This window comes from Tenrec ecaudatus, chromosome 5, assembly GCF_050624435.1.
Source record: "Tenrec ecaudatus isolate mTenEca1 chromosome 5, mTenEca1.hap1, whole genome shotgun sequence".
Lineage (NCBI taxonomy): Eukaryota > Metazoa > Chordata > Mammalia > Afrosoricida > Tenrecidae > Tenrec > Tenrec ecaudatus.
This window is the reverse complement of record NC_134534.1, coordinates 21,325,784-21,341,678: the sequence shown is the minus strand read 5'-3', so window position 1 is coordinate 21,341,678 and position 15,895 is coordinate 21,325,784. Positions and strand designations below refer to the sequence as shown.

The 15,895-nt window shown below is 49.7% G+C and overlaps 1 protein-coding gene across 1 annotated transcript in view; it reads right to left on the bottom strand.

Moving 5' to 3' along the window:
* The window catches only part of EXT1 (exostosin glycosyltransferase 1), a 300,832-nt gene that overhangs the window by 33,535 nt on the left and 251,402 nt on the right, over positions 1-15,895 (bottom strand). The window contains exons 2-3 of the mRNA XM_075549340.1: positions 6,556-6,649; positions 4,864-4,971 (exon numbers count right to left, since the gene is read on the bottom strand). Of these exons, the coding sequence (XP_075405455.1) occupies positions 4,864-4,971; positions 6,556-6,649 (202 nt within the window). The remainder of the gene's footprint in view (positions 1-4,863; positions 4,972-6,555; positions 6,650-15,895) is intronic.

Genomic DNA, 15,895 nt, shown 5'->3' with positions numbered 1-15,895 from the left:
TATGTGAATATCATTGAAATCAGATGCTCCTGAACTAAGCAGATTAACCTTCCACCATATGGGTGGGCCTTATCCAATCAGGCCTGATTAAGAAAGAATGGAGAGATTTTCGTAGGAAGAACTCAAGACTGTAAATGGACAGGCACAAAGTGCGGGCATCTCCAGCTTGTCATATGACCGACAGGACCTTTTGACTTGAGAGTAGCCGCCCCCACGGTCATGTGAGCCAGTTTCTCCAAATAAATGTCCATGCCTGTCTCTCCTTGTCATCTAGACCTACACATCACTGCCATCAAGTCGATTCCAACCCATAGTGACCCTGCAGGCCAGGGCAGAACTGCCCCCATGAGTTTCCAAGTGCATATAACTCTTGACAGGAGAGAAAGACTCATCTTTCTCCCACAAATTGCTGGCAGTTTTGAACTGTGGACCTTGCAGTTACCAGCTCAACTCATAACCACTGCACCACATAGATGTACATCGTTCTGCACACATAGCGAGCTGGCCCAGGGTTTCCGAGACTGCAAAACCTTACAGGAACAGGCAACCTCAACTTTCTCCCAAGAAGTGACTGGTGGGTTCGAACCTTCAACTTGGTGGGGAGCAACCCAACACCTAACCACAAGGCTCCAGTGGGTGTGTGTACATATAAAGGTAGTATAATATATAATGTATTACATATAATACGCAAAGGGACTTCAAAAGGTTTTCCACGAACCGTGTTTAGTGCTCACCTCGTATATTATTGTTGTACATGTATTATTACATCTATAGCATTCCCTGTATGCTACACTACATATGACTGGTTCTGAATCCTCAGGCACTGGTCACGCTCTGCCAGGTGTTGATTACAATGCAGTCCACTCGCTTGTGCCTGTGAGCCCGCGCCTGACAGCACTGCAGGGAGGAAGCCCTGCTCTGGAAGATAATTCCAATTGACTTCAAAGACAGAGTTCCAAGTTTTAATGGCAGCTGGCTCCTGGTTATTAATCTGCTTGTCCTGAGAGACAGGTATGGAAGTTGATAAATTAATGCCAATTTCGCTGGATTGTTTTGAAATGTACAGACCCCAGCAAAGTCTCAATCAAAGGTCAGCTTGGTGACAAAACGAATGGAATCCACCACAATAGACAGAGGCGGCAAGCAGCATTAGGCTCTCTCAGTGACAGGATGACAAGAACATATGCAAATAAAAACATCCGAGTGGTTCTAAAACAGGAAATGAAAAATTGTAACATAACAAAAATGTTTCCCAGAGCAGACATTCGGGCCTGGTGCCAGCTCTTTAAAACTATTGTTAACGACAGCGCAGTCGCTGCTCAATATGGAGGCCGCTGTGAGAAGACAGACTCCATGTGAGGGGGAAAGCTACGAGGACGTTCAGGGAGGGGGGGCAGGTAGCAAGAAGGGAGGCAGACTCAAGTCAGAAGGCAGCCTCATGGGTGAACGGTAGAAATGGGTCACCCCTGTGCAAATCATCCTGGAATATTCGTCAGGCCACAGGCAAACTCCCAACGTGTTCCTGTCAAATTTGTGGGAGTGTTGGTACCGAGGGGGAGAGCTTACAGCTGGTGAGACTTTACCCAAAGAGGGAAAAGAGAGCGGATAGCGTGGGGGCAATTAGCAATGGGCTAGTTGATAGGGATGGGATCCCCAAATCCACAGAAAATGTCAACTCCTCAACAATACAAAGAGGAACCATCTCATTTTAAATTTTTTTCCCCAAAGAAAATGGGCACGAGGCAATGGCACAACTACTATGGGAAACAAAACGGTGCTTCCTGGATGAGTGAGAAACCGAAATAGCCTATCATCCCACCATCCCACTGTGACGTTCCAGAGCCTAAAGAAACAAGAGCGGTGACACGCATACACTCACCCACGTTCACTGCAGCATTCTCTCAGTGCAACGAGATGAAAGCAAGCTAAGTGTCCATCAATATAGATAGATAAATGGATAAACATACTGTGGTCCATATAAACAGTGCAATGCCATGAATGATCAAAAAGTCGTGACGGGTCCCCCAAAACATCTTAAGACACAGGTGAAGGTGGAGAACGTTATGCTGAGTGAAATAAGCCTGTACCAGAAGGGCAGACAGTGCATCGCACCACCTTTATACAAGTTGAGAACAGGTGTACACACAGAAAGCTAGCTTCTGTGAGGGCTCCCTGAACTGGGACGGGAGAGTGGGCCTCTTACTGTATAGTAGACACATGCTAATTCTGGCAGTGGAAAGGCAACACACATGACAGGGGAAGTCAACACAGTATGACCAAGGTCAGTGAAGATCAGAAGTACTCAAGAATACAGAGCGGCTGCAATCACTACCACACCACATACAATTCTACAACCACAGGAATAACACCGAAGCTTTATGAGTGGTTACAAAGTATATCTGTACACTACATTGATGGGAGGGTGGGGGGAGGGAACAAATGCCTACAGCTGCAGGTATTTGTGTATATTTATTTATTTGTATGTGCTGCACATTGGATTGACACAGTGGCTACAACGCATGGGCTCAAATGTAAGGAAGACCGGGAGGATGGGGCAGGACTAGGCTGCCTTCCATTCTATGACCCAACGACAGCATCTACTGCATATAGATATTAATTTATATTATAGAGCATGCAGGGTACCATTATGGAACTTTCTTAGACATATCCCAATACTCCTTGGGACTGACTTATGAGGCTAAGAAGCATACTCTTGGGGAACATCCAGATTACTTGGCATAACCTAGTTCATAAGGGTACTGTTCGCCATTTTAGTGTGGCAAGTACACCCAGGGCGTTACAAGCTTGCAAATGCCTACATCTAAGACAGAACCATTCACCCTTCTTGCATCTGGAACCAAGACGAGTGAAGAAGTCAATGACTCAGGCAGCCAGTCGTCCAGAGGACAGAGGGCCCATGTAAACCATACCTCCTCTTCCAGCCTGAGGCTAGAAGGTCTAGTGGGTATCTGGCTACCACTCCTGACTGCTCTGACCAAGGGCATAGCAGAAGGTCCTGGTCGGAATAGGAGAAAAATATAGAACAGACTCATGCAGAAAAAATACCAGACTTACTGGACTGGTTAAGGAGCGGAAGAACCCTTGAGACGATCACCCTAAGATCATCTTTAATCAGGAACGGAAGCCACCTTTAATTAAATAGCAGATTGGTCTGGAAGAACACTAGCATCCCATGGAAAGGTATGTGCTCTGTAGAGCAATAAACTCTGAGACGGGATGGGCAACATGTGCCCCAAAAGCAAAGAGGAGAGAGAAGGTAAGGAGGAAGGGTAACTTGGGGGGGGGGCTGGAAATAGGGAATCTAGGGGTGAGGGGGTAGGGTGGGTGCTGACACTCTGCTGGGACAGAAATCAATATCATGGAACAATCTGTGTATGAATTGTGAATGGGGAAGTCATTTTCTGTATAAACTCTCACCTTTTAAAGCATAAGAAAACACTTTCACAGAAAAGGCTAGAACTGGTAATTTTCATTTCCTTTATTTCCCAAGCTCCCTTAATGGATGGTTCTTATCCACAGTAAATGAATATGGTGTATGTTTGGCTGTGCAGATTCTCGACAACAGATAAATAACACCTGACCATAAATAAATAGAAGAAGGGGGTGGGGGAATCATGGAAAAGAGGAGTAGACATAACTTTTGGAAGGCTTTTCTTGAGGAAATGTTTCAGGTATCCCCCACCTCGACAGAGTGGACTGAATTCCCTTAGCGAATCCTGGGGGAAGTCATGGCCATCACGTGGCTCAAGGGCAGTGTAGAAGGCAGCGTGAAATTGTCCTGAAGGAGTCGATTCTGCCAGGTCACCCACCTTCTTTGTTTGAGGCCCCAGGGGCCACAGAGACCACAGGCTGCACACCTACCCAGAAGGAATGTTCCAGAAGCTATGGTCAGCTTCCCTAGTCTAACCCACAGTCCACTCAGTTACAGATGGTTCACCTATTAATTAGGGAGGCAGCCGGGAGACCTCACTGCCAGCTAACTGGCTGGTCAGAAGCTCAGAAGGAAGATCAATAACTGTAAGAAGTCATGTTTGTGGATACTGGAAAATAACATTAAAAATGATATTTCATCCTACAAATATTTTGGTTGCTTCAAGGATGTTTTTGTTTAAAAAAAAGAGTTTTTTAAAGGTTCACAGTGCCATGGGGGCGGGGTGGAATGGGGGGGGGGCTGCACAAACCCCAAGAACATTAAAATCCCTAGAACTTCAGAGAAGAGACCAAGGCTCCTGATGCTGCCCCGAAAGTGGAGTGCACATGGGGTGAGGGCATGCCTACCCTGAGAATTCTCTCTGTTCAGCTCTTCAGCACCCGGGCTGGGTCGGCTCTTGTAAGCATCTGCCCACTGCAGGCCCGGCCTGCAATCCGGGGCCATGGCTGGCTCATTTGACCAGACACAGCATGAATTAGAAGAGTCACAGTAAGAGCCCCTCTCTCTCCAAACACGAAATCTGATGACAAATGTAGCAACAGAAGGGAAAGCACCCCAAAGAACATGGTAACAACAGAACCCGTTGGCACCACTTCCATCCACTGAAGGACTGACTGACCACGGGAAGTGTCTACCACCCCTAGGGTCCATGCAAGTGCAGGCTTTTTTTTTTTTTCCTTTTTAAAAGGAAAGACTCCTTATCAGAATATATTCCCTGGGCCTGGCCAGGGTTCTGTGTGGGGAAGGGACGACTGTCATGCTAAATGACTTCATATTCACCATGACATAGGCAATTTTCTCATGAGAAAATGTCTTTTACGGAGCTGACCTTTTGGATCCATCTTCTTTGAAAGTTTGGATGGGGCGGCAATAAGCCACTGAGATGCTGAAGGCCACAGCCCCCTCCTTACCTGTAATAACAATCGCTCATCGCCTATGACGGCGGCTTGGTTCCAGTTAATCACTTCAGAGAAGGGCAGCTCCCATCCATTGCTGAGCATCACAGGAACGCAAGCGGCCTGCAGAGAGGGGGGGACGCCGTGAGGGTGAGGGAAGGGACGGAGAGAAGGGCGCTGCACCTGGGCACATGCCAGGCCAAGATCCATGCTGGGCATTTCTGACAGTGCACAGGCCCCCGAGGAATGGGGGTGGACGGCTTCAAGAGTCACTGAGTCCTATAAAAGCTATGGGTCTCCAGTCTAGAGTTTCCTATGGGCAAGTCTTATCCTGGAAGGCTACGGCCCCACTTCTACTCTCGTCCATGCGTTGGCTGATCTGATGTCCATAGAGATGGCTGACCTCCTGGAGAAGTTTTATTGATGTAACAAAATCTATCACCACTGAAATACTCACATGAAACCAACATGTAATGGCTGCAAGCAGCTTACTCCAAGGTCATGAGGGATGAAGGGCAGGCTGGGCTCGGTTCCCACAGGGTCTTCTCCCTTTCCCTCACTCTGCTGCACCCCCGCACTGGACCCTGGCTCCCCACACCATCGCTGTGCCAATTTACTATTGGCACTGCCACCTCGATGCTAAGAAGCATGAAGTTAATGACCCATCTGCTTCCTAGCCCCCTCGTCCCCAGTGTCAGGAGACTGCACAGGAGGAAGCCCTCTTGTGGGCACGCGTGACAGGACGATGTGCAGTCAGGAAGGCAGGGGCAGGAAGTTCCGAAGCAGAGCGGGCAAGTGCCGGGAAGAGGAGGAAAGGGCACCGCAGCCAGGAGGCAAGGTGCAAAGGAGGAGAGAAGCGGCGAGCAGCCTCACTTCTCAGGATCAGGAAAGACGTATTGCCACCTCCTGGTGGGAGCCAGGGGCAATTGACTGGGCAGAAGGCAGTCTTCGGAGAGGTTGATGAGAGGAGAAACTTGGGAGTTGGGGCTGGGTATAGCAGAAAGCACCCCCAGATGGGCGCTGGTCTTAGAATTTCTCAGAGGAACCGAGAGATGGCTGAGAGAGGAGCCCAAGAGACAATCCTACTTTGGGGGAGATCCAACAATAAGCCCCTTAGTGTTCTTGGCATTGGTTTCCTGGGAAGTCCCTGGGCTGCTACAGGAATCAGCTGCAGGGTCTGGGGGACCAGGTTGCAATCAGATCCACTGTTTGCAATCCTACCCCTCGAGCCCCCACTCGGTAAAGCCCTCTGGGAGGAGCAAGGCATTTTTTCATGCCCCACACGCCAGAGTTATTCAACGGACCCTGGCTCAAGGTGACCCCGTATGGGTCCGAGGAGACCCAGACTCCAAAAGGTTTTCAATGGTCGCTTTCTGCAGAAGTAGAGCACCAGGCCTTTCTTCCCAGTGGCCTCTGGGTGGTCTGGACCGCCACCTTTCTGGCTGGCAGCCAAATGCTGTAGCCATCTGCACTGCCCACAGCCTCCTCAAGTCCACAGGCCATGACTCAATCCTCTCCTCCCTCCATGCTCCATCCGGGCACCCTTTTGGAGAAGTTCTCAGATTTTCTTGCAAGAACAGATTTCTGGTTATAAGGGGAAGCCACCCCTCCTGCTTTGACATCACAGAAGAAAGGATAAGGTGAGCCCCACTCAGACCAGTGCTGGCAGCTTCTGGGGGTGGGGGTGGCGGGTGGGGGGCCTCTTACCTGCAGCGCCTCCAGGAATCTGAAGGACCCGAGCCTGCGACCACGAGGAACCAGACAGAAAGTGGCATTGTGCAGCATCTCCCGATAATCATACCTAGAATGAGAGAGGGGGGTGCAGTCAGCACACGGAGAACTGCAGGACAGGGGAGGCATGCACCGGCACGGAATGCCCCAGCTTCCTTGGGAAAGCTATGGGGCCGTTGGCTCCAGCTCTGTCACCGTAGGGGAGGGGTTTTGTTGCAGGAAGGAGGGCACATGTGAAATGCCAGATTAGACACAGGCGTCCAGGCAGGGGCTTTTCTACAAACAGTACACACAAGGACAAGCCTGATGGTCCTCGTCACAGTTTGACTAGGCCGGCCTCTGTCTGTGAGGTCATGCTTTTGTCCTTGGTGCAATAGGTTGTCGCTATGAGCTTGAAGATGCCAACCCCCACAGCAGCAACACAAGACCTTCACTGCGAGTGTGTCTCGTTAGTGATGAACACCAGCCAGTCTGGGAACCTGAGATCATCCCTGCTCCCCAGCTCCTGTGACCCCACTGTTAAAAACTGCTCAGAAAAGGCCCACGGCAAGCACGGAATAATACGTGTTTTCTTCTCCTCCAGCCTGGAGTTTCTACATTTAGCCATGAACATGCAGTTATGGTAGACAAATGGCCCTGTCTAAGAAAGGCTGGCATGACTTACCAGGAAAAGAAGAGCTGAGGCAGAAGGATGCTGGCCCATGAGATGGGGCAAGAGACATGCAGAGAGAGAGAGAGAGAGAGAGAGAGAGAGAGAGAGAGAGAGAGAGAGAGAGAGAGAGAGAGAGAGAGAGAGAGAGAAAGAGAGAGAGAACAAAACGACTAGAGGAAGCAGGGGCCCGGAGGACCAGAGACAAGGTTTCCTTTGCTCCAATACGGTTTAACGGTATCACATTGGTTTCTGGACTTGAGACGAAGGCCAACTACAACAGGAATGTCACCGTCTCTCTGTGCCAGTGGCATTCAGGAAGGAGGAAAGGGATGTTATCTTGCTTAGGGCTGTCACTTGAAAAGTGCTCCCCCCAAATGCATCCCTACACACCCAGTTTCAAGTTCATTGGGGTTGCAGAAAGCAGGGGAAAGGAAAGATGGCCTGGGAAGGTTCTCCTGTGCTCAGAGCCCATGATGAAATTGCTCCCATTTTTTTGTCAAGAGTTTCGTGTGCTCAGCAGACAGGTGTGACTTTGACGGTAGCATATGTCACCGGCATTTTCTGACTCTAATAGTCTAATTTAATCATAGCCTGCAGGCACTGGGTTCTTCCCTCCTCTTTTTGGAATATTGATATATACATTTATATAGTTTTAAAGTCCACATCTATTTTTATATTCTCGCACAAACTAGGCATATGGGAACAAGCCAATTTTCAATTATCAAGCCGTCATTAAGAAGAGACATCATGCAAAGGCCCATTTGCTTAAACAAGCGTGTACAGCTAATTTGCACAAGAAAAGGTCACCGTGAATGGATTAAGATTATCTCCACTGAGTCACAGAAAAACCTTGACTGCATTCATTAAACTGCAAAACACACTTCAAAGCAGGGAAGATTTTAAAGAGCCCCCCTTCTAAAAAAAGTTATGAAAATATGGTGATAAGCATTTCTCTTTTACTCATCAAAGGTAGAATAAGAGTTGACAAGTGTCTTCAAATCCAAGAGCTGATCCTGCCCGAATTTCCAGCTTATTGAAGGAGAAGAGAAGCATCTCTCTGAGACATACACATGCCAAGTTTAAACTGATTTTCTTCCTTTTTAAATACAGGAAAGTCAAAACAAAGCAAAACCCATTACCATTGAGTTGATTCGGAATTACTGTGGCCCTTTGGGCCAAGATAAAACTTGACCCTGAAGGGTGTCTGAGGTTGTTCAAGAGTGGCTGGTGGATTCAAACCACCAATCTTTCAATTAGCAGCCAAATGTTTCAGACACTTCTCCACCAGGTCCCCTCCTTCCGACGACAGCCGGGTTTAATAATGCCCAAAATAGCAAGCCCTGAGGGACCAGCATGGAAAGTCTTCCATCCTCATCATTTGGCTGCTAAGAATGTAAAATCCTATTAATGTTCTGGAGTCTAACAAGTTTCAGAGTTGCCAGTGTCAGAATTTACTTTCAGGAAGGAGTAGGAGACAGGAAGGACTGACAAACTTGGGGGTGGGAAGTGGAAATTAAAAGCCTATTTATACCAGGGAGCTCCCTCTCCCTCACCTATTGTAGAGAAAGGGGAAAGACCACACATTCACGCCAATGGACCTGTGAGCAGATTAAGAGCTCTTACAACTCAACAATAAAAATGACTCATTGTCCCATTTTTAAAAAAATGGCCCGAAGATTTGAATAAACAGTGCCCCAAAGAACATATACAAATGGCCAATAAATACATGAAAAGAAACTTGACATCACGAGTCATTAAAATGCCAAAAGAAACCGGCTGCTGTCACATGGATGCCGGTTCACTACGACCTACATAATGTTTACGTGACTGTAAATATTTAACGGAGCAGACAGCCTCATCTACACGGCAGCTGAGATGTTTGAATCCGGGGTCAAGGTGTGCGCCACTGGCCCACTGGAATGCCTCTTGTACACGTTAGGAAAGGTATATGGAGCCCTGGTGGGGGAGTGATTGCAAGTTGGGATGCAATTCTCAACATCAGCAGTTCAAAACCACCAGCTGCTCCTCGGGAGAAAGACAGGGCTTTCTACTCCCTGGAAAGAGCTATAGTCTCAGAAACTCACAGGGGCAGTTCTACCCTGTCCTACAGGGTTGCTGTGAGGTGGCCTCCACCCGATGGCAGGTGGGTTTTGATCTTGTGGATGGCTATCCTGAAAGAAATGAAAACTAAGTGCTGGTGAAGATTGTAGAGATTGGAACCTTCATACGTTGTTAAGAAAAATGGAAAAGGGCACAGCCGCACTTGAGAGAAGTATTTTCTTTTAAAACTAAAACTGGGCTTACCACGCAACCCAAGCGAAGGAAAACTTATTTTCATGCAGACATGTGTTAAAGAATATCAACAGTCATTTTTTTTGCAATTGCCCCAAACCAAAAACTTCTGGAATGTTCTTCACAGTGTGATAATGGGTTAAACTGTGGTTCCCTTATACCCTACAACATGTCCCAGAAATAAAATGGAAGCAACCATCGATCCCCAACAATCTGGATGAATGTCATGGAAATTTTACTAAGTGATAAAGATGACGCTTAATGGAATACACTCCACAGTATTCTACTGACTCCAGAGCTAGGAAATATGATGCAACTTGAGTCGGGAACATGGGCTAGCAGTTGCCAAGAGTTAAGGATGGTGAAGAAAGATGAAGAGACTTGGCAGGTGAGTGGAGGACCATCTTTTGAAGGGGACTGCTAATCCTTTGAAGGTGCCCTAGTGACACAGAGGTTAGCACTGAGCTGCTAGCCAAAACCCACCCCAGCAGCTCTGAGCCCTGGTACTTCACACCTGTAAAGGTGGCGGATTAGGGGGCACTGTGAGGCCAGTTCTGCTCTGTCATATAGGCTGTCACTGGGAGCTGGAATCAACTTCAGACCCACAGAACCTGTTTCCCCATCTTTTAAGTTTAGAAATGTAAACGCACTCAAACACACAGCCATTGAGTCTCTTCCAACTCACAGTGACTGTACAGAACAGTGGAGAATTTCCCCTTTGGGTTTTGGAGCCTGTACCTCTTTATGGGAGTAGAAAGGCCTTTCTCCTGAGGAATAGCGGGAGATTTTGAACGTCTAAAGGTCGTTTTCTTTCCACCATATCACATGGCCTCTCCGTCAGCCCGCGCCAACGTACAGTGTCTTTCACAGCAGAACCCCCAGCAGTTCAGAGTCTAGGCTGCAACCATGGCAGCGACCGGCTACCATTGCAACCACTTCTTCTGCTAAGCAAAGCTCTAGACCGTCAGGGGTTCGGCCCACACCACACCCAACGGAACCCACTGGCATTCAGTCCATCCCGACTGAGAGCAACCCTGGAAAAGAGTCCCTGAGAAGTTTCTGAGACTGTACCTTTTTAATGGGAAAGCCTCGTCTTTCTCTGTGGAACACCTAGAGGTTTTGAACTGCTGGCCTTTCGGTTTTGGCGGTCCAATCAATGTGTAACTCCTGAGCCCCTTAAGGAGCACAGCAGGACTCTGACACGCAAGAGCCTGCCAGGAGTAGGAGTTGAGTGACGGCAACGCCTCCCACCTTCCACTTCCTCTACTTAAAATTCTAATCCCACTTCAGGTCCTGCCCCAGGGTCACTCCCTGGAGGAAGCCATGCCCAACCCCGCAAGTCTGGGATCGGGGACTCTCCCATTTCCCCCCCAGCCCCTCGTGTGGCCTGTGACGGCTCTCTGTACAGAATAACTCTTGTTTTCTTGTCTTTCTTCCCCCAGCCTCTAGGAAGCAGGCACTTGCTTGGACTTTCTGTTGCCCCAGCCCCTCCCCTGATGCAGGACCTGGTCTCCAGTCACCCATAATCCCTGCCATTGAGTTGACTGACTCATAAGGATGCTAGAGAAGAGGGTAGAATGGCCCCTGTGGATATCCAAGACTGGAAACCTGCACGGGAGTATTAAGTCTCATCTTTCTCCCGAGGGGCAGCTGGTGGTTTCTAGCTGCTAACCTGGTAGATAATAGCTCGATTGAAACCCACTACAGTCGGTCATGATTGGTTAGCACGTTCCGTGTCCATGAGTCTGCAGCTCGGTGTTCGGGAGCTGTGGAAGTAGGAGGGATGCCAAGGTCAGACCGCGGCCTTTGATCAGCACCACCTCTACTTCCCCTAGCCGTGGCACACCCTGCACCAGACAGTGCTGAGCTGCCTGGCGCCTGCTCCTTGGTTTAGGCTGGACACAACTATCTGGGGGATGACACGCCATCAGCATTTGGTCGGTCTTCTGCGGCTACGGTCTTTTCCCTTCTCGCAAGCTATATTTCTAAGGGCCTGACCCGTTGCGACATCCCTCTTCTCTCGGCACACACAGGAGGGATGGAAACTGGTGTTTCGCCGGCTCGGATACACTGCATCATTTGCAACTCAAGTCCAAGGCATGCCGAGCATGAATCAAACGGAGCCTCCACCTGAGCGCCTCTCCCCATCTGAGCTAAGGAAATAATCCATAGACCTTCCCCGTGGCTTCTACAGCAGACATGTGGCCCTGGCCCACAGGACCGTGAGGCCCCCTCTACAAGAAAACTGGCTACCCCAACCGTTCTGAGCACACTCCTCCTGGTGGGTCTCGGTGGCCCAGCCCTTGGATTCGAGGGCTGTTTGGAATTCTTCCTGGCCTTGTTCCTCACCAGAGGACACACTACAGGGGCTGTCCGGTACCAGATCTGCCATGCCCCGAGTTCTCTGTGAGGGCTTCAGCCTTTCATCTGGTCCTCACACTTAAGTGATTGTAAAGCAGACTGAGAATCCAATTAGAGTTAATGAAATGATGGCTGGTTTACCTAACCCTCCCAGCCCTCCCCCTCTCCCACTTCCGCCATGGCCTGAGCTCTCCCTTCTGACAGTCAGGGCCAGCTTGCTCCGAGGCCTCTGGCACTCCATGAGCAAAGGAGACTGCAGGACTGAGAGAGTGGTGCCTGAGGGAGCACACTGTCAGGAAATGAGGGGACACCAACCTGACAGGAATGTGGCGGGGAAACTACACACCAAGGGCTGGTCTCGCCCCTCACATCTGGATGTGCACAAGCATAGGATCGGTGCATGTGTGTCTCAGTGGACATGGAAAGTAGTTCTGCCTAAAGATTTGAGCCACAGACTGTGGGGGTGGGGGGCGGGATACCACCAATTCCCCTCCGAAGGCCCCTTAGTCTATAGTCCATTATTTCCTTTGGCATCAGCAGAACAGTGGCTGGGGGTTGGAGCGGCTAATGGGACAATTGTGGAGGTCTAAGTCACCTCTTCTCCCCCTCTGTCCGCCCCCCTCAGGGGGCTCTGCTCAGCACAGTTCCCCTTGAGAGCCACTTATCTCCCAGAGGGCCTCATTCTGAGCAGCGGCTGTGGAACCGAGCAAGAACTTCAGCATCTCATGGGCAAAAGGTGGACCCAGGGCCACTTCAGAAGCCCCAGTTATTTGCTCACTGGAAAGATTAATTTTGAGCAACTCCTGTGGGTCAGAGAGACAAAAGCCCTCCAGGAGGTACGCACGGGGGTCTGTTATTCCCTGGAAGCCACATTCACACTCTCAGCACAAGCCTCAGGCAGTACAGGGTGGTTCTCAGAGGTTCGGGGCAGACCCGGTTCAATCTTATTCTGCTGAATGCTTTTCCAGGGGGCAACCTTTAAACACCTTCAGAGTGTCCCTTCCAGAGGGCAGGGCGTGTCTGGCTGGCTACAGCGTCTGCCTGGGGTGATGGAAAGTGCTGGAAGTCCACAGTGGGGATGCTGCTCCAACATCAATAGTGGGGGTGGTAAGTATGACTAACACCACTGGCATTGCATGAGGGGACGCCCAAAAGTCCACGGAAAAATCCCATCATCCCCTTCTCCTAACATTTTCCCACGAACTTTGTGCAGGCAGCAGCCCCCTCCTACACAAGCAAGTGGTTGATCATGTGGCAATTTTGAGTTTCAGTTGTTTTGACAATGAGGAGAAATATTTTCTCCAAATGTCACTCCCAGGCAGAGAACCCTCCCAAGTTTCTTCCCCAAGGCCTTTCTAACCATCCGCACACCCCTTTTCCCTCCTGGGAGGTCTCCTCATCCTCACCCCACCCCCACCTCTCTCCAGCTTCCTAGTTCTTCTCTCAGCCTCGCACACTCCTTTCCAGCTCATGGACTTGTGCATGTATGCCCTGCCTGGAAGAGTCTTCCCCCAGGTCCCCCTCAAAATGCCAATCCAATGTCCCTCCTCAGAGATGCCCTCCCAGGCCCGTCTGTCTTCTGGGGCACTCACTGCCACATGGCCTTTGGTCATCTTCTGGCTAGCACTGCCCACAGGCTGCATTGGCACTCGGATCCGGTCTATGTGCTCCTCCATGGCCAGAAAGAAAACCAAGGTCACGGCCATCCAAGCAGCTCCCTCCTGGTGCCCGACATGGGACTGAGCAGGACCACAGTTTTCCTTGGCTGATTTTTCCAGAAGGAGGTCTGCAGTCCTTTTCAGCTGGGACTTTGATCTTTCGGGGCTGGGGCTCGAGCACCTGTAGCTGTATCTGGCCCACAGTGAACTCTGAAGAAACATTTGGGGGCTGGTTGGCCATCAGCTCTGGGATGGCACCGTCCCATATTTTGGTAGGGGTTGAAGATGCCGGCTAGACTACCGATTGTCCAAACACAGGGTGGGTACCATTCATGAGAGGCAACATGTGAGGCGTTTCTAAAAGTATACAGGGAAGATGTCTGTCATCTTTGTTTTATTTAATACTAGTCTAATTTCTCTGGTGAATGTTAAAATTCATCAACTTCTCAAAATGCCATCTACTCTGAGAGACAGAGCCCATTAGAAACGTCTTTAGGAGAAAAAAACGAAAAATGTCTCCAGCGTGGTGTATATAGACGTGGGTAAGATGAGAAACGCTGCCCAGTCTCATAGTCGGCAGCCATCGTTCCTGGTCTTCACCTGATTGCAAGTCACTCCCGGTCTAGTTCTGGCTCCGTTCGGAGGCAGGCCCGTCATCTGTTCTTACCCATCGCACCAGGCCTACTGAAGATCCCACGAGAGCGCGTACAGAAGCACCCTATGCAAGCTTCAGCACAGGGGGACTTCGGCAGGGCAAGGCAAAGCGTTTCTTGGGATGAACTCTGCACACATGTAGTACAGGAGAGAGGCTATCAGAGGCCTGCCATCCCCTTTTTTCTCTCGTTCTGGGCCCCAAATTGCTGTGGCATCTACCCCGAATCCATGCACTGCTTCCAACGTGCAGATTGTTTTCCAAGAGCAGCATGTGGAAAAGCTAATTTGTTAGCAAAGCCGATCATTAAACACACAGGATACCGGGAAGCCTTCAGGCTGGACCACTGATGCCCGCTTGTCCACAGTCTTTGGTTTCAGTTGTTCACCAGTCCGCCGGCTCTCGGGGTCTGGATTTGTAATGAAGATGACCAGGAATTCCTGGCTGCAGAACCTTTAAAGGCACAACAATTCTGCCACGTGGACTGCCTTGCCGCTTGGTTCCCATTGAGGTATCCTGGATTTTCAATGATCTGTCAAGTACAGCTTGCCATCCAAACAGGCAGCCAGGCACGTCTTCCGTGGAGGCTCCGGCCATGTGTCCCACAGATAGCTGCTAGGCGTCCGCTCCCCAGGCAACGGACGGCACCCTCTTCGAAGGATGCTGGCGCCACGACCTGCCTTCCTTGGGATTAAGTCTGAGCAAAACTTGGAAGTGAGCTTCATGGAAACTTAACCCAGGCGTGGCCAATCAACCACATCCCTCTCCACAAGTAGTGGTTTTGGAATTATTTTTTAAAAAAAGTTTTGGAGGTGCGAAAACATAATTGGAAAACTTTTTTCCCCCTGCTTAAAGGGCTAATTGATTTCACAGGTGTTTAATTATCATTTGCTGTGAGATAATACCTTGTAGTGCCATAAAAAATGGATTTAATTTTCGAGTGCTCGCAAAACCATCGCCAGAGCCAAGTGAAGTTAAGGCCGGATAATTATTCTATAAATCAAACACACTGCCTCCTTTCTGTGAGGTTTTTAATACTTGGGGACAATGATATCCAACAACCCACAAACCAGCATGAAAAGGATTTTCCTGCCAAGTGCCAAAAGGGAAGCATCGGAGCAAGTCGGACAGTTTGGTTCATGAATGGCGACTCAGGGCACCTCCCGACCCTGCAGGCTTCCAAAGTCTGCCAAGGGGTGAGGGCGCTGGTGTGTGCTGGGACCCCATGTTCTGTTCTGTACCCAAGATCAAATGGCCACACATCCCTTAAAAAAAAAAGAAGACCAAGATGAACGCCACGCCACCCACAGCACAAAGAACTGCCTGGAAACAAGAGCAACTCTCTCAACCCAGGGCAAGAGCCCATGTGTGTGGAGAGTGGGGCTTGGCACCTTGATCAATGAATGCTTTCCTAGCCGATGCTTCAAGGCACAGGGCAAGGGAAGGGAATCGTGGCACGCAGAAGCTGATGGTTGTGAGGAGCTGGAAGGCACCACACAGATCACAGAGCCCAAATATCCCAGATGGGGGTGAAAAACAAACAAAGCCAAGAGAGGTCAAGCCACTCGCCCAAGGCAACATCCTCAGGGGGCAGAACCGAGATGAGGCGGGTGGGCGGTGGGGGCTCTGAGCAGGCAGCATGAGGAAGAGACAGCTTGAAAATCGACTTCGAATCCCAGTCTCATCCAAACATCTAAAAAT